The sequence below is a fragment of the Ranitomeya variabilis genome, chromosome 1 (assembly GCF_051348905.1).
Source record: "Ranitomeya variabilis isolate aRanVar5 chromosome 1, aRanVar5.hap1, whole genome shotgun sequence".
Lineage (NCBI taxonomy): Eukaryota > Metazoa > Chordata > Amphibia > Anura > Dendrobatidae > Ranitomeya > Ranitomeya variabilis.
Genome location: NC_135232.1, coordinates 33,457,920 through 33,481,327, shown reverse-complemented (window position 1 = coordinate 33,481,327; position 23,408 = coordinate 33,457,920). Strand labels below are relative to the sequence as shown.

The window sequence follows — 23,408 nt, the reverse complement described above, 5'->3', positions numbered from 1 at the left end:
ACATTCAGGATTGCATCAGGATTTGGTCAGGATTTTACATCAGTATTTGTAAGCCAAAACCAGGAGTGGGTGATAAATGCAGAAGTGGTGCATATGTTTCTATTATACTTTTCCTCTAATTGTTCCACTCCTGGTGTTGGCTTACAAATACTGATGAAAAATCCTGACCAAATCCTGATGCAATCCTGAATGTGGACACATACCCTTACAGGACTCAGTTCCGTACTTTAGCCCGTGATGAGGAAGTGTCTTTCAAGATGTATGCCCACAGGCTCAAACAAGTGTGTCATCAATGGCTGGAGGAAGAGGAGGCCTTAACCTGGGAGACCTTCCTCCAGGTTATCCTAAAAGAGCAGTTTTACTTCAAGTGCCCTGCTGAGATCCGGGAATGGGTGCGTGAGAGGAGACAAGCCACTGTGGAGGATGCTGCAGCTCTAGCTGATGAGGCTCTCACCATCAAGCCTCAGTGGAAAAAACTACTACTCAGTGAGAAAAAATACTACCAGCCCCCCAACGCTGGCGACCCCTGGTCCTTCGGCCTCCGATATTCACCATACCACTAGACCATCAACTCACGGTGACCTTCGTGTGACTGCCTCGCACTACTCCAGCTCCACCTTTGGGAATATGACGTGGAGATAGAATCCCAGAGCGCAGATGTTATGGATGTGGGCCAGCCTGGGCATCTGCAATTCCAATGTCCAGGTGTTCGGAGGCAGAACAGCTACAGACCCCCTTTGCCTGTTCATTATCTACAGACCCCCTCACCAGGAGAAGAACTGGATTCCGTCCCTGATGACTTGCCAAGTGACTCTGATATCCTGGCTCCCCTACCAGGAGTCTATGGGGTGCAAGCCCCAGCCACCTGTTCTTCTGATCTTCAGCACAAACATCTACAGGAGGTCGTGCTGGATGGCCAAAAAGTTGTTGGCTTCCGTGACACTGGGGCTTTCCTCATCATAGCCGATCCCCGAGTAATTCAACCAGAAGCAATTCAAAAGGGACCAGGAATTGCCATTGAATTGGCTGGAGGCACCCAGAGATATATTCCAAGAGCGAGTGTGACCCTGGATTATGGCTTTGGGGCCAAACAATGCATGGTCGGTGTGATGAGCGGCCTCCCTGCAGATGTTCTTCTAGGAAATGATGTGGGAAATATTCATTGCCACTTTGTCGGTGCGGTAACCAGAAGTCAAGCCAAGAGAGCAGCGGATGTGGACGTGTACAACCCATCCATGGAAATGAGGCCACCAGAACTGCCGTCACAGCTGGTGAGTGATTCTTCTTGTGAGGATAATATGAATGTTATGTCAGTGGTCAAGAAAAAATGTGGCGCTGCACAGCCTCTGAACTGAGCGCAATGTATAAAACAAAGTCAATTGTGGGTGTTTTTTTTCTCTCTGGTTGCAACTTCAGTAGCTGGAGGTGCTCGCATGAAAAACAGGCATTCCAGTCCAAATACAAAAGAAGATATGTGGCAGCACTCACCAGATGACGTGGTTCAGTCCTTTATTGAAGATAACAGATTCATTACAGCATGTTCACGGCACGGGGGAGTACGGACATAGAGGAAGTGAGCAGGGATCGACAACAGCTGTTTCGCGCTATTCCAGCGCTTCTACAGGTCTAACACACTGGGAAATGACGCCGGCAGAAGTAGGTGAGTCATGGCTGGACCCTCCCACCGCAACCACACGTCATTAACCCAATGTAGCCAGGTACACCATGTGCAAAACATAAAAAACATGAATAAATTAGTTACATCATGTTACAAACTACATATACATTAAAAACAAGTAGAACCCTGAAAGATATTAATAGAATCGATAATACGGGCCAACTATTGGAAATCCTTCTTCTCCTATTAGTAAGCTATAACACAGTCTTAGAATGGATATGGACTGATAAATGCAAAACAGGCAAACAAATATATATATATAGATATAGGTGAACAGACTCCTAGATAGCCAAATTTGTACAATATTATATAAAATATAAAAGTACAACAATAGGACATTAATTAATTAATCAGTGAATATTCATATCTGTCCATCTGCTGGAGGAAAAAACAAAGAGGCAGAACAAAATAGAATAAGCCAATAATCATCATAAGAATACCGACATGTCAGTTCTCTCATTAAAGCCGGCAGGACCTGCTGCCTGTGTCTGCAGAATCCACCGCGCTTCTCGTCTCAGGAGAAGTCTATGTAGGTCCCCTCCTCGTGCGGGTAGTTTGACCCTCTCTAGCCCTGCAAAAGTGAGGACATCAGCCCTACCATCGTGTGTGTCCCTAATATGATTGATGAGTCTGGGTACACCTTTCCCTGTACGAATAGACCTGAGGTGCTCCCTAAAACGCACAAACATCTGACGCTTAGTTTTTCCCACATAGAATCTCTTGCAAGGGCAAAAAACGGCGTAAACGACATAATCTGTCCTGCAAGAGATAAACTGCTGAACTTGATGTTGTACAGGACCTATGTTGAGGACTCGCCCAGTGATGTGACTACTGCAAAAATTGCAATGGCCGCAACGAAAATTACCTTTTGGAGGTAATTGCTCCAACCAATTCGACCGTACGTCTGATATCCGGTTGCGGACCAGAATGTCCCTGATACGAGTACTCCGTCTATTTGAAATTAGAGGGCCCCCTGCAGCCCTCCCTGAGAGATCCTTAGAAAGAGATAAGGATCTCTCAGGGAGGGTCAAACTACCCGCACGAGGAGGGGACCTACATAGACTTCTCCTGAGACGAGAAGCGCGGTGGATTCTGCAGACACAGGCAGCAGGTCCTGCCGGCTTTAATGAGAGAACTGACATGTCGGTATTCTTATGATGATTATTGGCTTATTCTATTTTGTTCTGCCTCTTTGTTTTTTCCTCCAGCAGATGGACAGATATGAATATTCACTGATTAATTAATTAATGTCCTATTGTTGTACTTTTATATTTTATATAATATTGTACAAATTTGGCTATCTAGGAGTCTGTTCACCTATATCTATATATATATATTTGTTTGCCTGTTTTGCATTTATCAGTCCATATCCATTCTAAGACTGTGTTATAGCTTACTAATAGGAGAAGAAGGATTTCCAATAGTTGGCCCGTATTATCGATTCTATTAATATCTTTCAGGGTTCTACTTGTTTTTAATGTATATGTAGTTTGTAACATGATGTAACTAATTTATTCATGTTTTTTATGTTTTGCACATGGTGTACCTGGCTACATTGGGTTAATGACGTGTGGTTGCGGTGGGAGGGTCCAGCCATGACTCACCTACTTCTGCCGGCGTCATTTCCCAGTGTGTTAGACCTGTAGAAGCGCTGGAATAGCGCGAAACAGCTGTTGTCGATCCCTGCTCACTTCCTCTATGTCCGTACTCCCCCGTGCCGTGAACATGCTGTAATGAATCTTTTATCTTCAATAAAGGACTGAACCACGTCATCTGGTGAGTGCTGCCGCATATCTTCTTTTGTATTTGGATAATATGAATGTTACTTGGGATAAAGTTCAGTTTAGACAAGAGGTAGAGGCTGACCCCACCCTTGCTAGTTTTAGAGCTCGAGCTGAGATAGGGCAGCTAGGGAGAACGCTATAATGTAATTAAGCTTTGTCAACACCACTACTGAAGGAATAGTCATTCTTCCTCACAGCAGGTGGCTAGTCAAATGCACATACTGGATAGACTAAGAGGAGCCGACCAGTCTAGAATCTTCTGGTGGACCCAACCATTGAATAGAAGGTGTGACCCCCTACCCCCTTCATGGGCTGATCCCAGGAGCTCAGACAATCCATTCTTATTTTTGAGATCAGATGGGAGTTGACCCTTGAAGGAGGAGTGGGGATTCTTAGCCGAGGCAAGACCCCACGTCCATCTGTGACTGCGGAAGCGAACGGGGCGAGACTTCAGCTGAGGACATATCTCGTCGTTTGTGGGATTGTTTTGGGATCCCTTGGACTCGTGTGGACTATTGCTTTGTTAGCTGGCACAAGGATTATCGGGAGGTGCCCCCGAATCTGTTCCCTTGGACTCGTGTGGACTATTGCTTTGTTAGCTGGCATAAGGATTATCGGGAGGTGCCCCGAACCTGTTCCGTTGGACTAATGGTGGACTCTGTAGATCTACCTGCATGTGTTGTTCCAGCGTTCTTGATAATAAATCTGGTGAATCATCCCTTGGCCTGTTGTCCCTTCTTGCTCTGCCGTACACCCCGTCCGATTCATTATTATTATTGAGCGATGACAGAACAGAGGGTCTCTGAAGGTCGGATACAGGGTGCAACGGTCCGAAAACCCAACACCAAAATCTGCTGACCGAGCCGTTCTCTTATTGCCTTGTAGGTTGTGTTCACACTGATGTTTGTGGAGCAGAAAACGCAGCAGAAACCACTGGAAAAAATGTTCAGAAGAAAGAATATAATTATGTAACAACAACTCGCTGTTCACATTGTGCAATAATCTGTTCAGTTTTTTCAGCTTCTTTTAAATGCTCAGGCTTTCACAAGACGACAAAGAAGATTGTACATTCTCAAGGAAAACGCTCAATACTTACTGCAGATGCTAATGGGAAGGATGAGGTGATTTTTTTTGCCCTTTTTTTTTAAGCATTTTTGTCACAAATAACAAAAGTTTTCTTTTCTTTATGGCGATCAAAAAACACTCAGGAAACAACTGAAAAACAGAAGTAAAAGACGCTTTAGGTTCACAAAACTCCAGGGAACAAAGTAATTTTCTGAGACGTCTTCTGCTTAATATTGTCAATTTTTAAATGGCGTAAAAAGACACAGTGTGAACACAACCGTAACCTGGTCAGACTGAGGTGGGAGAGAAGGGGCCAAGAATTCTCTTTATCACAGTTTATGGCCACAGAGTGAAAAGCCAGAGGGGGCCGGTGTGAAAGGGTTAACCCCACCTCCTCTTCAGCACAGGAGAAATAACAGCGGAAAAACAAACAGAGGAGGAAGGGGTTAACCCTCTTACAGTGAAAGGTGAGGAGCTGATCACACTGTATTACTCAGGGGAGGAGGATCAGCCAGGAGAAGAGGTGGTTGGGGAATGGAGGAGGCACTGGCAGGAGAAGAGGGGTCGGGGAATGGAGGAGGCACAGGAAGGAAAAGAGGAGGTCGGGGAATGGAGGAGGCACAGGAAGGAGAAGAGGAGGTCGGGGAATGGAGGAGAGGAGGTCGGGGAATGGAGGAGGCACAGGCAGGAGAAGAGGGGGTCGGGGAATGGAGGAGGCACAGGAAGGAAAAGAGGAGGTCAGGGAATGGAGGAGGCACAGGTAGGAGGAGGTCGGGGAATGGAGGAGGCACAGGTAGGAAAAGAGGAGTTCGGAGAATGGAGGAGGTACAGGCAGGAGAAGAGGAGGTCAGGGAATAGAGGAGGCACAGGTAGGAGGAGGTCGGGGAATGAAGGAGGCACAGGCAGGAGAAGAGGAGGTCGGGGAATGGAGGAGGCACAGGCAGGAAAAGAGGAGGTCGGGGAATGGAGGAGGCACAGGCAGGAGAAGAAGAGGTCGGGGAATGGAGGAGAGGAGGTCGGGGAATGGAGGAGGCACAGGCAGGAGAAGAGGTCGGGGAATGGAGGAGGCACAGGCAGGAGAAGAGGAGGTCGGGGAATGGAGGAGAGGAGGTCGGGGAATGGAGGAGGCACAGGCAGGAGAAGAGGTCGGGGAATGGAGGAGGCACAGGAAGAAGAGGGGTCGGGGAATGGAGGAGGCACAGGCAGGAGAAGAGGGGTTGGGGAATGGAGGAGGCACAGGCAGGAGAAGAGGAGGACGGGGAATGGAGGAGGCACAGGCAGGAGAGGAGGAGGTCGGGGAATGGAGGAGGCACAGGCAGGAGAAGAGGAGGTCGGGGAATGGAGGAGGCATAAGCAGGAGAAGAGGAGGACGGGGAATGGAGGAGGCACAGGCAGGAGAAGAGGGGTTGGGGAATGGAGGAGGCACAGGCAGGAGAAGAGGAGGGGGAATGGAGGAGGCACAGGCAGGAGAGGAGGAGGTCGGGAATGGAGGAGGCACAGGTAGGACAAGAGGAGGTCGGGGAATGGAGGAGGCACAGGCAGGAGAAGAGGTCGGGAAATGGAGGAGGCACAGGCAGGAGAAGAGGAGGTCGGAAATGGAGGAGGCACAGGTAGGAGAAGAGGGGGTCGGGGAATGGAGGAGGATCAGGAAGAAGAAGAGGAGGTCGGGGAATGGAGGAGGCACAGGAAGAAGAGGGGTCGGGGAATGGAGGAGGCACAGGCAGGAGAAGAGGAGGTCGGGGATTGGAGGAGGCACAGGCAGGAGAAGAGAAGGTCGGGGAATGGAGAAGGCACAGGCAGGAGAAGAGGAGGTCGGGGAATGGAGGAGGCACAGGTAGGAGAAGAGGAGGTCAGGGAATGGAGGAGGCACAGGCAGGAGAAGAGGTCGGGGAATGGAGGAGGCACAGGTAGGAGAAGAGAAGGTCGGGGAATAGAGGAGGCACAGGGAGGAGAAGAGGTGGTCGGGGAATGGAGGAGGCACAGGGAGGAGAAGAGGTGGTCGGGGAATGGAGGAGGCACAGGGAGGAGAAGAGGTGGGCGGGGAATGGAGGAGGCACTGGCAGGAGAAGAGGGGTCGGGGAATGGAGGAGGCACAGGGAGGAGAAGAGGTGGTCGGGGAATGGAGGAGGCACAGGGAGGAGAAGAGTTGGTCGGGGAATGGAGGAGGCACAGGGAGGAGAAGAGGTCAGGGAATGGAGGAGGCACAGGCAGGAGAAGAGGAGGTCGGGGAATGGAGGAGGCACAGGCAGGAGAAGAGGAGGTCGGGGAATGGAGGAGGCACAGGGGGAGAAGCTGCACACAGAGGACATTAGTGGGGGCTTCCTGCTGAGCCCGTGTCCCCAGGGTTACCCAGTTCTGAGCTGACAGACGGGAGATGTCGCAGGGAGACGCAGCAGTTAGGGTATGTTTCCACGTTCAGGATTGCATCAGGCTTTGGTCAGGATTTTATGCAAGTAAAATCCTGACCAAAACTGCACCTGAGGTCACTGGCAGGTCACCTGCAGTGTACCTGAGTGTTTTGCTCATAGTAGCAACATGCTGGGTTTTGAAAAAACGCACAACGCATGCGTTTTCGCGGCAAAAACGCATGCGTTTAACGCATAGTGGAGTCTGGATTTCATAAAATCCCATCCACTATGCTGTAACATCTGGACGCTGCGTTTTTGACGCTGCAGAAAAACGCAGCGTCAAAAACGCAGCGTTTCCTGAACGTGGAAACATACCCTTACTGATCCAACAACCGTCCGAGCTGTGATCCGGCTGCTCGGGGGTTAACCAGTGTGTGGGGAGGAGCGTGCAGATCTGCCTCCTCCAGGACCTGCGCTGTCTGCCGCCAGGCCACATTCAGCTTTTCCGTACACGTCACCGCTCCACCTGCAGCCTCCACTGATGACAGACAGCTGTACTGTCCAATCACATCACTCAAAATGCTATTATCATTATCAGAAGGGAATATAGCTTGTTACTATCTTTTCAGTTAGCCATTAAAAGGTAACAACCACTGAGGACTCTCAATTCTAAATAATGTCTCCTAGTATCTCCGCTCTCTATACATCTGCCGCTGGGGGCGCTGTATCCTCAGGGCTGTAGAAGGCGGCGATAAAGAATAAGACCCAGTAATGGTGCACAGGTCACTGAGGGGTTACAGGATCTCATGTAGTGACGTCAGACTGTGGTCGGTGCACGATGTCTCCGCTGCTCTACATTATCTGTGGCCGATTACACACAGCAGATATCGGGGATTGTGGGAAACACCGGGAACATTCATCACTGGACCGTCAGGCTGATATTTCTTCTTTGCTCCTGTGTTGTCTGCAGGTCTCCATTCCTACCAGGCGATGTTCGGCTGTGAGCTGAGAGATGACGGCGGGGTCACTGGGTACGATCAGTACGGATATGATGGGAGAGAGTTCGTGGCCCTGGACACACAGACGTGGACATATGTGCCCACCATGGCGCAGGCGCAGATCACCGCACAGAGATGGAACAGTCCTGAGGTACAAGTGGGGGAGAGAAACAAGAATTATCTGGAGAATATCTGCACCGAGTATCTGAAGAAATATGTGGAGAAGGGGAGAGAAGATCTGGAGAGGAGAGGTGAGCGCTCATCATCATCATCACAGCCCCGCTGTCCTGTCACCTCTGTGTGATTATGGTCATTGCTGTACTTGTAGTCCCCTCTATCCTCACACTGAACCCCCCATATAGGTAATAAGCCCCTGTCGGCCCCTGATGGTTATTCTGTGAATCCATCTTTTCTTACCGCTCCATATTGTCCTGTTCCTCGGTTCTTCCTTCTAGACATGTCTGACAGCTCGGGGTCACTAGTCCGGGGCATCCTACACAGACTGACACCGTGCGATCAGTGCGGAGCGGCCACATTGTGCAGGACACAGCCGGTGTATAGTCATTTATACATTTCCAGGAGGAATAACGGAGGAACCACAGAATGCAGAAACCTAAGAAAAGATGCTCCAGGATTGTCCTAATATAGACGAGTGCGGAGAGGAGACGGCTTCTCTTTAACCCCTTATCGACATTTCACATACCGGTACATTCAGGGTCTTCTCTCTGGTGCGGGCTCAGGAGCTGAGCCACCACGTTCCGGCAGATGATGGCTGCTCTATTCATCCATCATCTGCCGCTAAATGCTGGGGGTGAAGCCGAGCTCCAACCATGGCTGTTAATCTGTCACATGCCGCTGTCAATCGCTGAGAGCAGCATTTACAGCAAATGTTTATTCTAAGCGCCCATCAGCTTCCCCGCAGCACGATCGTGGGGAGCTAATGAGCTGTCATGGCAGTCGGGGGTCTGCTGAACACCCCTGTCCCTGTCATGACGGAGCTGAAGACCCTCCTGTAGCTTCACAGGGGACCCCAATTTGTACTATATACCCCAATACTGTGATACTGCAGGATCGAATACAAGGGATCGGTGACTGCGGGTTCTGGATCCCTAAAAGGACTATAAAATGCTAGAAAAAATTGTGAAAATAAACCTTCCCTTATTTATATTCAGTAAACACTGGAATAAGAAAAAAATATTAAAAACACTAATATTGCAGCATTACAGGATAAAGTAAGAAGTGATGAATGTGTCACATCAACCCCAAGATGATATTAATAAAAAAAACACCAACTCCGTGCACACAGTACCGTCCCTCACAGCCCCGTCACCTGAGCAGTGAACGTTACAGATTTCGGGAAATAACGACAGAAGCAACATTTTTGTTCTTTAACCCCTTCACCCCCAAGGGTGGTTTGCACGTTAATGACCGGGCCAATTTTTACAATTCTGACCACTGTCCCTTAATGAGGTTATAACTCTGGAACTCTTCAACGGATCTTGGCGATTCTGACAATGTTTTCTCGTGACATATTGTACTTCATGATAGTGGTAACATTTCTTTGATATTACCTGCGTTTATTTGTGAAAAAAATGGAAATTTGGCGAAAATTTTGAAAATTTCGCAATTTTCCAACTTTGAATTTTTATGCCCTTAAATCACAGAGATATGTCACACAAAACACATGTCTACTTTACATCAGCACAATTTTGGAACCAACATTTTTTTTTGTTAGGGAGTTATAAGGGTTAAAAGTTGACCAGCAATTTCTCATTTTTACAAAACCATTTTTTTAGGGACCACATCTCATTTGAAGTCATTTTGAGGGGACTATATGATAGAAAATACCCAAGTGTGACACCATTCTAAAAGCTGCACCCCTCAAGGTGCTCAAAACCACATTCAAGAAGTTTATTAACCCTTCAGGTGTTTCATAGGAATTTTTGGAATGTTTAAAAAAAAATGAACATTTAACTTTTTTTCACGCAAAATTTACTTCAGCTCCAATTTGTTTTATTTTACCAAGGATAACAGGAGAAAATGGACCCCCAAAGTTGTTGTACAATTTGTCCTGAGTACACTGATACCCCATATGTGGGGGTAAACCACTGTTTGGTCGCAAGGGACAGCTCGGAAGGGAAGGAGCGCCATTTGACTTTTCAATGCAAAATTGACTGGAATTGAGATGGAACGCCATGTTGCGTTTGGAGAGCTCCTGATGTGCCTAAACATTGAAACCCCCCTCAAGTGACACCATTTTGGAAAGTAGACCCCCTAACGAACTTATCTAGATGTGTGGTGAGCACTTTGACCCACCAAGTGCTTCACAGAAGTTTATAATGTATAGCCCCCAGTTTTGTATTTTCCCAAGGGTAACAGGAGAAATTGGAGCCCAAAAGTTGTTGTCCAATTTGTCTTGAGTACTCTGATACCCCATATGTGGGGGGAACCACCGTTTGGGCGCATGGGAGAGCTCGGAAGGGATGGAGCGCCATTTGGAATGCAGACTTAGATGGAATGGTCTGCAGGCATCACATTGCGTTTGCAGAGCCCCTGATGTGCCTAAACAGTAGAAACCCCCCACAAGTGACCCCATAATGGAAACTAGACCCCCAAGGAACTAAGGCTACGTTCACATTTGCGTTGTGCGCCGCAGCGTCGGCGCCGCAGCGCACAACGCAAACAAAAACGCAGCAAAACGCATGCACAACGCTGCGTTTTGCGCCGCATGCGTCCTTTTTTTAATTGATTTTGGACGCAGCAAAAATGCAACTTGCTGCGTCCTCTGCGCCCAGACGCGGGCGCCGCAGCGACGCATGCGGCGCAAAACGCAAGTGCGACGCATGTCCATGCGCCCCCATGTTAAATATAGGGGCGCATGACGCATGCGGCGCCGCTGCGGCGCCCGACGCTGCGGCGCACACCGCAAATGTGAACGTAGCCTTATCTAGATGTGTTGTGAGAACTCTCAACCCCCAAGTGTTTCACTACAGTTTATAACGCAGAGCCATGAAAATAAAAAATCTTTTTTTTTTCCACAAAAATTTGTTTTTTAGCCCCCAGTTTTGTATTTTTCAAGGGTAACAGTTGAAATTGAACCCCAAAAGTTGTTGTCCAATTTGTCCCGAGTACGCTGATTCCCAATATGTGGGGGGGAACCACCATTTGGGCGCATGGGAGAGCTCGGAAGGGAAGGAGTGGCATTTGGAATGCAGACTTAGATGGATTGGTCTGCAGGCATCACGTTGCATTTGCAGAGCCCCTGATGTAACTAAACAGTAGAAACCCCCCACAAGTGACCCCATATTGGAAACTAGACCCCCCAAGAAACTTATCTAGATGTGTTGTGAGAACTTTGAACCCCCAAGTGTTTCACTACAGTTTATAACGCAGAGCTGTGAAAATAAAAAAAATTCCACAAAAATTATTTTTTAGCTCCCAGTTTTGTATTTTCCCAAGGGTAACAGGAGAAATTGGACCCCAAAAGTAGTTGTCCAATGTGTCCTGAGTATGCAGATACCCCAGATGTTGGGGTAAACCCCTGTTTGGGCACACGGGAGAGCTCGGAAGGGAAGGAGCACTGTTTTACTTTTTCAACGCAGAATTGGCTGGAATTGAGATCGGACGCCATGTCGGGTTTGGAGAGCCCCTGATGTGCCGAAACAGTGGAAACCCCCCAATTATAACTGAAACCCTAATCCAAACACACCCCTTACCGTAATCCCAACCCTATTCCCAACCGTAAATGTAATCCAAACCCCAACCCTAACTTTAGCCCCAACCCTAACTGTAGCCCTAACCCTAGCCCTAACCCTAATGGGAAAATGGAAATAAATACTTTTTTTCATTTTTAAATTTTTCCCTAACTAAGGGGGTGATGAAGGGGGGTTTGATTTACTTTTATAGCGGGTTTTTTAGCGGATTTTTATGATTGGCAGCCGTCACACACTAAAAGACGTTTTTTATTGCAAAAAATATTTTTGGCGTTACCACATTTTGAGAGCTATAATTTTTCCATATTTTGGTCCACAGAGCCTTGTGAGGTCTTGTTTTTTGCGGGACGAGTTGACGTTTTTATTGGTAACATTTTCGGGCACGTGACATTTTTTGATCGCTTTTTATTCCGATTTTTGTGAGGCAGAATGACCAAAAACCAGTTATTTATGAATTTCTTTTTTTTGGGGGGGGAGGCGTTTATACCGTTCCACGGTTGGTAAAATGGATAAAGAAGTTTTATTCTTCGGGTCAGTACGATTACAGCGATCTCTCATTTATATCATTTTTTTATGTTTTGGCGCTTTTATATGATAAAAACTATCGCTTTATTTTGAGGACTATACCTTTTTTATTTTTTTGCTGATGATGCTGTATGGCGGCTCTTTTTTGCGGGACAAGATGATGTTTTCAGCAGTACCATGTTTATTTATATTTATATCCGTCTTTTTGATCGCGTGTTATTCCACTTTTTGTTCGGCGGTAGGATAATAAAGCGTTTTTTGCCTTTTTTTTTTTATAACGGTGTTCACTGAAGGGGTTAACTAGTGGGACAGTTTTATAGGTCGGGTCGTTACGGATGCGGCGATACTAAATATGTGTACTTTTATTGTTTTTTTTTTATTTAGATAAAGGAGTGTATTTATTGGAACAATATTTTTTTTATCATTATTTATTTAGGAATTTTTATTTATTTATTTTTTTTCCACACATGTAATTTTTTTTTTAACCTTTTTAGTTTGCCCCAGGGAGAGACATCACAGAAAAGTGACAGATCGCTGATCTGACACTTTGCTGTGCACGGTGTCAGATCGGCGATCTTAAGTGCACAGCAAGGAGGCTTCCCGGTGCCTGCTCTGAGCAGGCGCTGTGATGACACCTCCATGCAGGACCCGGATGCAGCCCCGCGGCCATTTTGGATCCGGGGACTGCAGGGAGGAGACGCTCGGTACAAGGTGAGCACATCACCCTTGTACCGATTGTCTCAGGGAGGCCCGCAGGGAGCCCCCTCCCTGCGCGATGCTTCCCTGTACCGTCGGAACACTGCGATCATGTTTGATCGCAGTGTGCCGGGGGTTAATGTGCCGGGGGCGGTCCGTGACCACTCCTGGCACATAGTGCCGGATGTCAGCTGCGATAGTCAGCTGACAGCCGGCCGCGATCGGCCGCGCTCCCCCCGTGAACGCGGCCGATCGCTCTGGACGTACTATTCCGCCCTTGGGAAGTAGGGCCCACCCCACATGGAGGGAATAGTACGTCCGATGACAGAAAGGGGTTAAAGTATTTCCAAAATCTTTAATAAATCTCTGCATGTTTAGTGTCACTGTAATCGCACTGACCTGGAGAATCGTGCTGCTGGATCATTTTGACCCTGTAATGAATGCTATAAAAAACAAACAAAGCTATTCTAGAATTTTCCAATTTTTTTTTCCTCACAATTTTTCTTCACTTACCATTTTTTCATGTTTCCTAAATTTCATGGTGAAATGGACAGTGTCATTCAAAAGTGCAACTTGTCCTGCAGAAAGCAAGGTCTCATGCGGCTTTATAGACGGAAAAAAAAGTTATGGCTCCTATAAGAAGGGAAGACAAAAACAAAAATGTAAAATTGCCATGTCAGGAAGGGGTTAATATCAATCATGTATCATTGTACTGACACGAGATTGGCAACTACATAAATATAAATAGAAACCAGCACAAATTGAAAAACCCAAACACAAAAATATGGAGTATAAAAAGTAATTCAATCTTTATTATGCAAAGTATAAAAACCTTGGGGTGAAGCACAGATTCAAAAGGGAAAATTTCAACAAAGACAAGAGTGGTCATCACCCTATTATACTGGAACTTAAATAAATAAATACACTAATGCATAAATTAATCCTATACCATCTGATGTGAACAGCACTGGCATACAGCATTACATAACTCATCTGTGTGTGACCATGATCAGATTAAGGACAAGTACTGTGGCTCCATCTAGTGGTTATGTGCAAAAATGCAGAACTTAACCCCTTAACGACCGCCGATACGCCTTTTAACGGCGGCCGCTAAGGGTACTTAAACCACAGCGCCGTTAATTAACGGCGCTGTGGAAAAAGTGAATAGCGCCCCCCAGAGTCGGATTTTCTCTGGGGTCTCGGTTGCCGAGGGTAGCCGAGACCCCAGAGAACATGATTCGGGGGGTTTTTACCGACCCCCGAGTTGCGATCGCCGGTAATTAACCGTTTACCGGCGGTCGCAACAAAAAAAAACAAAACGCGATGTGCCGTTTAATTTCTCTGTCCTCCGATGTGATCGCACATCGGAGGACAGAGAAATAGGGTCCCCGATGGCCTCCGGTAGCCCCCCAATACTCACCTATCTCCCTCGGTGCTCCTCGTGGGTCCCCATGGGCGCCGCCATCTTTTTTCCGGGAAAAAATGGCGGGCGCACGCGCAGTACGCCCGCCGCCCGGAAGATCTTTGGGGTCTCGGCTGCCGGGGGTAGTCGAGACCCCAAAGAACATGATCGGGGTCGGTTTGCACCGACCCCTGTTTTGCGATCGCCGGTAATTAACAGTTTACCGGCGACCGCAAAAAAAAAAAGCGATCTGTAATTCTCTGTCCTCTGATGTGATCACACATCAGAGGACAGAGAAATATGGGGATTCGGGGACCCTAACATACTCACCCGGTGTCCCTGGGTCCTCTTCTGTCTTCTCCTGCCAGCCGGCTTTTTCCTTATGGCGGGTGCATGCGCAGTGCGCCCGCCATCTGCTGCCATCTGCCGGCCGGCAGGAGAAGACGAGTTGGGGCTAAAATTAGGGTTAGAGTTAGGGTTAGGGTTAGGGTTGAGGCTAAATTTAGGGTTAGGGTTAGAGCTAGGGTTAGGGTTAGGCTACTTTCACACTAGCGTTTTTTGGCTTCCGTCGCAATGCGTTGGAGAAAAAACGCATCCTGCAAAAGTGCTTGCAGGATGCGTTTTTTCTCCATTGGCTTGCATTAGCGACGCATTGCGACTGATTGCCACATGTCGCATCCGTCGTGCGACGGATGCGTCGTGCTTTGGCGGACCGTCGGCACAAAAAAAGCTACATGTAACTTTTTTGTGCGACGTGTCCTCCATTTCCGACCGCGCATGCGCGGCCGGAACTCCGCCCCCACCTCCCCTCACAATGGGGCAGCGGATGCGTTGAAAAAACAGCATCCGCTGCACCCGTTGTGCGGCGCTTACAACGCTAGCGTCGGTACGTCGGCCCGGCACACTGCGATGGGCCGAGTACGACGCTAGTGTGAAAGTAGCCTTAGGCTTCTATCACACTTGCGTCGGTACGGGGCGGTCGCAATGCGTCGGCCCGATGTACCGACGCACGTTGTGAAAATTGTGCACAACGTGGGCAGCGGATGCAGTTTTTCAACGCATCCGCTGCCCAGTCTATGTCCTGGGGAGGAGGGGGCAGAGTTACGGCCACGCATGCGCGGAAATGGCGGACGCGACGTACAAAAAAAAAGGTTACATTGAACTTTTTTTGTGACGACGGGGCTAAAGTTATGGTTAGGGTTGGGGCTAAAGTTAGGGTTGGGGCTAAAGTTAGGGTTAGAGTTGGGATTAGGGTTCGGATTAGGGTTGGGATTAGGGTTACGTTTGGGATTAGGGTTAGGGGTGTGTTGGATTTAGGGTTTTGATTAGGGTTATGGTTAGGGTTGAGATTAGGGCTGTTTTGGGGTTAGGGTTGTGATTATCGTTAGGGTTGTGATTAGGATTATGGATCGGGTTAAGATTAGGGTTAGGGGTGTGTTGGAGTTAGGGTTGGAGTTATAATTTGGGGGTTTCCACTGTTTAGGTACATCAGGGGGGTCTCCAAACACGACAGCCAATTTTGCGCTAAAAAAGTCAAATGGTGCTCCCTCCCTTCTGAGCTCTGCCGTGCGCCCAAACAGTGGTTTACCCCCACATATGGGGCATCAGCGTACTCGGGATAAATTGGACAACAACTTTTGGGGTCCAATTTCTCCTGTTACCCTTGTGAAAATAAAAACTTGGGGGCTAAAAATCTTTTTTGTGGGAAAAAAAATATTTTTTTATTTTCACTACTCTGCATTATAAACTTCTGTGAAGCACTTGAGCATTCAAAGTTCTCACCACATATCTAGATAAGTTCCTTAGGGGGTCTAGTTTCTAAAATTTGGTCACTTGTGGGGGGTTTCTACTGTTTAGGTACATCAGGGGCTCTGCAAACGCAACATAACACCCACAGACAATTCTATCAAAGTCTGAATTCCAAAATGGCGCTCCTTCTCTTCCGAGCGCTGCCGTGCGCCCAAACAGTGGTTTACCCCCACATATTGGGTACCAGCATACTCAGGACAAATTGGACAACAACTTTTGGGGTCCAATTTCTCTTGTTACCCTTGTGAAAATAAAAATTTGGGGGCTAAAAAAATCTTTATTGTTAAAAAAAATATATTTTTTATTTTCACGACTCTGCATTATATAAACTTCTGTGATGCACCTGGGCATTCAAAGTTCTCACTACACATCTAGATAAGTTCCATGGGGGGTCTAGTTTCCAAAATGGGGTCACTTTTGGGGGGTTTCTACTGTTTAGGCACATCAGGGGCTCTCCAAACGCGACATGGCGTCCGATCTCAATTCCAGTCAATTTTGCATTGAAAAGTCAAATGGCGCTCCTTTGCTTCCGAGCTCAGCCATGCACCCAAACAGTGGTTTACCCCCACATACGGGGTGTCGGCGTACTCAAGACAAATTGTACAACAACTTCTGGTGTCCATTTTCTCCTGTTACCCTTGGTAAAATAAAAATTTGGAGGCAAAAAGATCATTTTTGTAGAAAAAATGCGATTTTTTTTTTTTTATTTTCACGGCTCTACGTTATAAACTTCTGTGAAGCACCTGGGGGTTTAAAGTGCTCACCACACATCTAGATAAGTTCCTAAGGGGTCTAGTTTCCAAAATGGTGTCATTTGTGGGGGGTCTCCACTGTTTAGGCACATCAGCGGCTCTCCAAACGTGACATGGCGTCCGATCTCAATTCCAGCCAATTCTACATTGAAAAAGTAAAACGACACTCCTTCTCTTCCAAGCTCTGCAGTGCACCCAAACAGTGGTTTACCCCCAAATATGGGGTATTGACGTACTCAGGAGAAATTTCACAACAACTTTTGTGGTCTAATTTCTCCTGTTACCCTTGTGAAAATAAAAATTTGGGGGCAAAAAGATCATTTTTGTAGAAAAAATGCGATTTTTTTATTTTTTTTATTTTCACGGCTTTACGTTATAAACTTCTGTGAAGCACTTGGGGGTTCAAAGTGCTCACCGAATATCTAGATAAGTTCCTTAAGGGGTCTAGTTTCCAAAATGGTATCACTTGTGGGGGGTTTCCACTGTTTAGGCACGTCAGGGGCTCTCCAAACGCGACATGGCATCCGATCTCAATTCCAGCCAATTCTGCATTGAAAAAGTCAAACGGTGCTCCTTCACTTCCAAGCTCTGCGGTGCGCCCAAACAGTGGTTTACCCCCACATATGGGGTATTGACGTACTCAGGAGAAATTGCACAACAACTTTTGTGGTCTAATTTCTCCTGTTACCCTTGTGAAAATAAGAATTTGTGGGCGAAAAAATCATTTTTGTGAAAACAAATGCGATTTTTTATTTTCACGGCTCTACGTTATAAACTTCTGTGAAGCACTTGGGGGTTCAAAGTGCTCACCACACATCTAGATAAGTTCCTTAAGGGGTCTAGTTTCCCAAATGGTATCACTTGTGGGGGGTTTCCACTGTTTAGGCACATTAGGGGCTCTCCAAACGCGACATGGCATCCGATCTCAATTCCAGCCAATTCTGCATTGAAACAGTCAAACGGTGCTCCTTCACTTCCAAGCTCTGCGGTGCGCCCAAACAGTGGTTTACCTCCACATATGGGGTATCGGCGTACTCAGGAAAAATTGCACAACAAAATTTGTTGTTAAATTTCTGTTTTTACACTTGTGAAAATTAAAAAAAATGGTTCTGAAGTAAAATGTTTGCAAAAAAAAGTTAAATGTTCATTTTTTTTCTTCCACATTGTTTCAGTTCCTGTGAAGTACGTAAAGGGTTAATAAACTTCTTGAATGTGGTTTTGAGCAGCTTGAGGGGTGCAGTATTTAGAATGGTGTCACACTTGGTTATTTTCTATCATATAGACCCCTCAAAATGACTTCAAATGAGATGTGGTCCCTAAAAAAAAAATGGTGTTGTAAAAATGAGAAATTGCTGGTCAACTTTTAACCCTTATAACTCCCTAACAAAAAAAAAAAATTGTTTCCAAAATTGTGCTAATGTAAAGTAGACATGTGGGAAATGTTATTTATTAACTATTTTTTGTGACATATCTCTCTGATTTAAGGGCATAAAAATACAAAGTTTGAAAATTGCAAAATTTTAAAAATTTTCGCCATATTTCCATTTTTTTCATAAATAATCGCAAGTAATATCGAAGAAATGTTACCACTAACTTGAAGTACAATATGTCACGAAAAAACAATCTCAGAATCAGTGGGATCCGATAAAGCGTTCCAGAGTTATAACCTCTTAAAGTGGCACTGGTCAGAATTGTAAAAATTGGCTCGGTCATTAAGTACCAAATTGGCTCTGTCACTAAGGGGTTAGGGTAGATATAATAAGAACTGCTGTCCCAAGTAGTGATGAGTGAGTATACTCATTGCTCGGGTTTTCCGGAGCACGCTCGGGTGACCTCCGAGTATATATGACTGCTCGGAGATTTAGTTTTCTTCCCCACTAGTGTTGAGCGATAGTTTCCGATATCGGGAAATATCGGATCGGATTGGATCGGACTGATACCCAAAAAATATCGGATATCGCCGATTCCGATACCGGAAACCAATGCAAGTCAATGGGACACAAATATCGGATTGAAAATAAACCCTTTCTTTCCTTGCACATCCAGTTCGGGAGGGGGGAAGAGTGTGGGCGGTGCATGGACGGAGACTGTGCGTGTCTGTGTGTGAGGGCGGGGTCTGTACGGGCCTCTCGGGGGTCTGTGCGGGCCTGCCGGGGGTCTGTACGGGCCTCTCGGGGGTCTGTGTGGGCCTGCCGGGGATCTGTACGAGCCTCTCGGGGGTCTGTGCGGGCCTGCCGGGGATCTGTACGAGCCTCTCGGGGGTCTGTGCGGGCCTGCCGGGGGTCTGTGCGGGCCTGCCGGGGGTCTGTACGGGCCTGCCGGGGGTCTGTACGGGCCTGCCGGGGGTCTGTGCGGGTGTGTACAGGCATCGTCCGATGGGACTACAAGTCCCATCGGGCTATGCCTGCTACAATGACAGTGATTGACACATTAGCCAATGATGGGACAGTAGTAGTCCCATCATCCAGCTAATGTGTTGAATGTAAAAAAAAACACATACATACTACATACATACATACATACATACATACATACATACATACATACTATATACTACATACATACAACATACAGTACAGACCAAAAGTTTGGACACACCTCATTTAAAGATTTTTCTGTACTTTCATGACTATGAAAATTGTACATTCGCACTGAAGGCATCATAACTATGAATTAACACATGTGGAATTATATACTTAACAAAAAAGTGTGAAACAACGGAAAATATGTCTTATATTCTAGGTTCTTTAAAGTAGCCACCTTTTGCTTTGATGACTGCTTTCCACATTCTTGGCATTCTCTTGATGAGCTTCAAGAGGTAGTCACCGGGAATGGTCTTCCAACAATCTTGAAGGAGTTCCCAGAGATGCTTTGCACTTGTTGGCCCTTTTGCCTTCACTCTGCGGTCCAGCTCACCCCAAACCATCTCGATTGGGTTCAGGTCTGGTGACTGTGGAGGCCAGGTCATCTGGCGTAGCACCCCATCACTCTCCTTCTTGGTCAAATAGCCCTTACACAGCCTGGAGGTGTGTTTGGGGTCATTGTACTGTTGAAAAATAAATGATGGTCCAACTAAACGCAAACCGGATGGAATAGCATGCAGCTGCAAGATGCTGTGGTAGCCATGCTGGTTCAGTATGCCTTCAATATTGAATAAATCCTCAACAGTGTCACCAGGAAAGCACCCCCACACCTCCTCCTCCATGCTTCACGGTGGGAACCAGGCATGTAGAGTCCATCCGTTTATCTTTTCTGCGTCACACAAAAACATGGTGGTTGGAACCAAAGATCTCAAATTTGGACTCATCAGACCAAAGCACAGATTTCCACTGGTCTAATGTCCATTCCTTGTGTTCTTTAGCCCAAACAAGTCTCTTCTGCTTGTTGCCTGTCCTTAGCAGTGGTTTCCTAGCAGCTATTTTACCATGAAGGCCTGCTGCACAAAGTCTCCTCTTAACAGTTGTTGTAGAGGTGTGTCTGCTGCTAGAACTCTGTGTGGCATTGACCTGGTCTCTAATCTGAGCTGCTGTTAACCTGCAATTTCTGAGGCTGGTGACTCAGATAAACTTATCCTCAGAAGCAGAGGTGACTCTTGGTCTTCCTTTCCTGGGGCGGTCCTCATCTGAGCCAGTTTCCTTGTAGTGCTTGATGGTTTTTGCCCCTGCACTTGGGGGCACTTTTAAAGTTTTCCCAATTTTTCGGATTGACTGACCTTCATTTCTTAAAGTAATGAAGGCCTCTCATTTTTACTTAGCTGATTTTTTCTTGCCATAATATAAATTCTAACAGTCTATTCAGTAGGACTATCAGCTGTGTATCCACTAGACTTCTGCACAACACAACTGATGGTCCCAACCCCATTTATAAGGCAAGAAATCCCACTTATTAAACCTGACAGGGCACACCTGTGAAGTGAAAACCATTCCCGGTGACTACCTCTTGAAGCTCATCAAGAGAATACCAAGAGTGTGCAAAAGCAGTCATCAAAGCAAAAGGTGGTTACTTTGAAGAACCTAGAATATAAGACATATTTTCAGTTGTTCACACTTTTTTGTTAAGTATATAATTCCACATGTGTTAATTCATAGTTTTGAAGCCTTCCGTGTGAATTTACAATTTTCATAGTCATGAAAATACAGAAAAATCTTTAAATGAGAAGGTGAGTCCAAACTTTTGGTCTGTACTGTACATACATACAACATACCACATACATACAACATACTACATACATACAGCATACATACAACATACAACATACATACAACATACATACTACATACATACCACATACATACAACATACTACATACATACATACTACATAGATACATACATACAACATACATACCACATACATACAACATACATACATACTACATACATATATACTACATAGATACAACATACCACATACATACAGCATACTACATACATACTACATACATACAACATACTACGTACGTACATACATACATACTACATACAATACATTCATACATTACATACAGTACATATAACATAGAGTACATACTCACCATCACTTGTCATTTTGATCCCTGAAGCCAGTGTCATCTGTAAAAAATATTAAAATAACAAACAAACAATATACTCCCTGATCCGCAGAAATCCACGAGTGTCCCATGACGATCTCCCGTGGAGAACAGCAGCATCAGCTGATGCGACCGCTCTCTAGGGACCCCAGGAATACAATGATGGGAGGAAGGTATCCTTCCGCACTGTATTCCTCCGCCACTGTAAAAAAATAGTCCCTAGTCTCACTTTTGGCACTGCTGTGTGAGAAAGTTCCCACACAGCAATTGCCATAAAGTGAGTCCAGTGAACTACAGTAACCTCTCAGTCATGCACTGCAGGAGCCATTGTCTCCTGTCAGTGTGTCACTGAAGGTCCTATAGAGCAGTGACATCACCCGATGTCACTGTTTTATAGGGGAGATTGTCGTGGGACACTCGTTATTAATTGGACTACTGCGGACAGGTAGTATACGGTTTATTTTACGTTTTTTGCAGGTGCTGAAGTATGGTAAGTATGGTTAAATTAAGAATAATAAAATACTTTTTTCTGGCTGTGTCTTTATTTTGTTTTTAACTCTCACTACTCTAGGATTAATAATGGATAGGCGTCTTATTGATGCCTCTCCATTATTAACCCGGCTTAATGTCACCTTACAATAGCAAGGTGACATTAACCCCTTATTACCCCATATCCCACCGCTACACGGGAGTGGGAAGAGAGGGGCTAAGTGCCGGAATTGGCACATCTGACAGATGCGCCATTTCTGATGCGGCTGCGGACTGGTATTTGTAGTTGGGGGGGCCAATATCCATGGCCCCTCTCTAGGCTATGAATATCAGCCCGCAGCTGTCTGCGTAGCCTTTCTGGCTATAAAATATAGGGGGACCCCACGTCATTTTTTTTTTGTGGGGGGGGGGGGGGGTCTCCCTGTTTTAATAGCCAGTAAAGGCTACGCAGACACCTGCGGGCTGATATTCATAGCCTGGGAGGAGCCATGGGTATTATCCCCTTCCCAGGCTACAAATATTGGCCCCTGGCCGTCGGCTTTCCCCTTCTGGCGCAGAAAACTGCGCGGGAGCCCACGCCATTTTTTTTTCCCGTTTTTTTTCTTTATGTTCATTAATCAACATTGGCCTATCTATGGATATATCTATCTATAGATTTATCTATAGATACATAGATGTTTCTATGCATATATCTATCTGGCTAATTTCACACATCACGTTTTTGCCGTCGGGCACAACCTGGCGAGTTTTGAAAAAAAAACAATCCTTTTTTTTTTCTGCTGGATCCGTTTTTTTCTCAGAGTTGTATTAGCGCCGGATTGCGCCTGATAGCCACATGTTTCATCCGTTTTTTGCCGGATCCGTCAAAAAAGCTGTTTCCGCCGGACGGAAAACACAGAGGAATGGTTTTTCTGTCTGGCGAAAAAACGCACAGCGACGGATCCGTCGAAAAACGTATGAAACTGAGATGTGAAATGATGAATACGGCCTCCGAATCTGTTTTTTCATGCATGTTTCCATTCAAATCAAGCACATTTTCCATTCATTTATTTATTTCCAAAAACTGCATCAAAACCGCGCAAAAAACGCACCAAAAACTGCATCAAAAATACATCAAAACTGCACCAAAAACTGCATCATAACTGCACCCAAAACTGCATCAAAAACCACACCAAAGTTTTGATGCAGTTTTGATGCAGTTTTTGGTGCAGTTATGATGCAGTTTTTGGTGCAGTTTTTGGAGCAGTTTGATGCATTTTTTGGTGCAGTTTTTGATGCAGTTATTTGTGCAGTTTTTAATTCAGTTTTGATGCAGTGAGGGTATGTGCACACATAGAATGATCCTCTGCGGATTTTTCCGCAGCAGATTTGATAAATCCACAGGGTAAAAACTGCGCATTTTTCCGGCTGATTTATTGCGGATTTACCGCGGTTTTTGTGCGGATTCCACTGCGGTTTTACACCTGCGGATTCCCATTATGGAGCAGGTGTAAAACCGCTGCGTTTCCGCACGTTTTTTTCCGCAGCATGTGCACTGCGGATTGCGTTTCCCATAGGTTTACATTGTACTGTAAACGCATGGGAAACCGCTGCGGATACG

General features: G+C 46.1%; 1 protein-coding gene across 2 annotated transcripts in view; it reads left to right on the top strand.

Annotated features, from left to right (window-relative positions):
- The window catches only part of LOC143804128 (class I histocompatibility antigen, F10 alpha chain-like), a 604,087-nt gene that overhangs the window by 108,863 nt on the left and 471,816 nt on the right, over positions 1-23,408 (top strand). The window contains exon 3 of one of the 2 annotated variants that reach the window (XM_077281910.1): positions 7,846-8,124. The exons of the other annotated variant lie outside the window; for it this stretch is intronic. Coding sequence (XP_077138025.1) covers positions 7,846-8,124 — 279 coding nt within the window. The remainder of the gene's footprint in view (positions 1-7,845; positions 8,125-23,408) is intronic. 2 annotated transcript variants of the gene reach the window in all.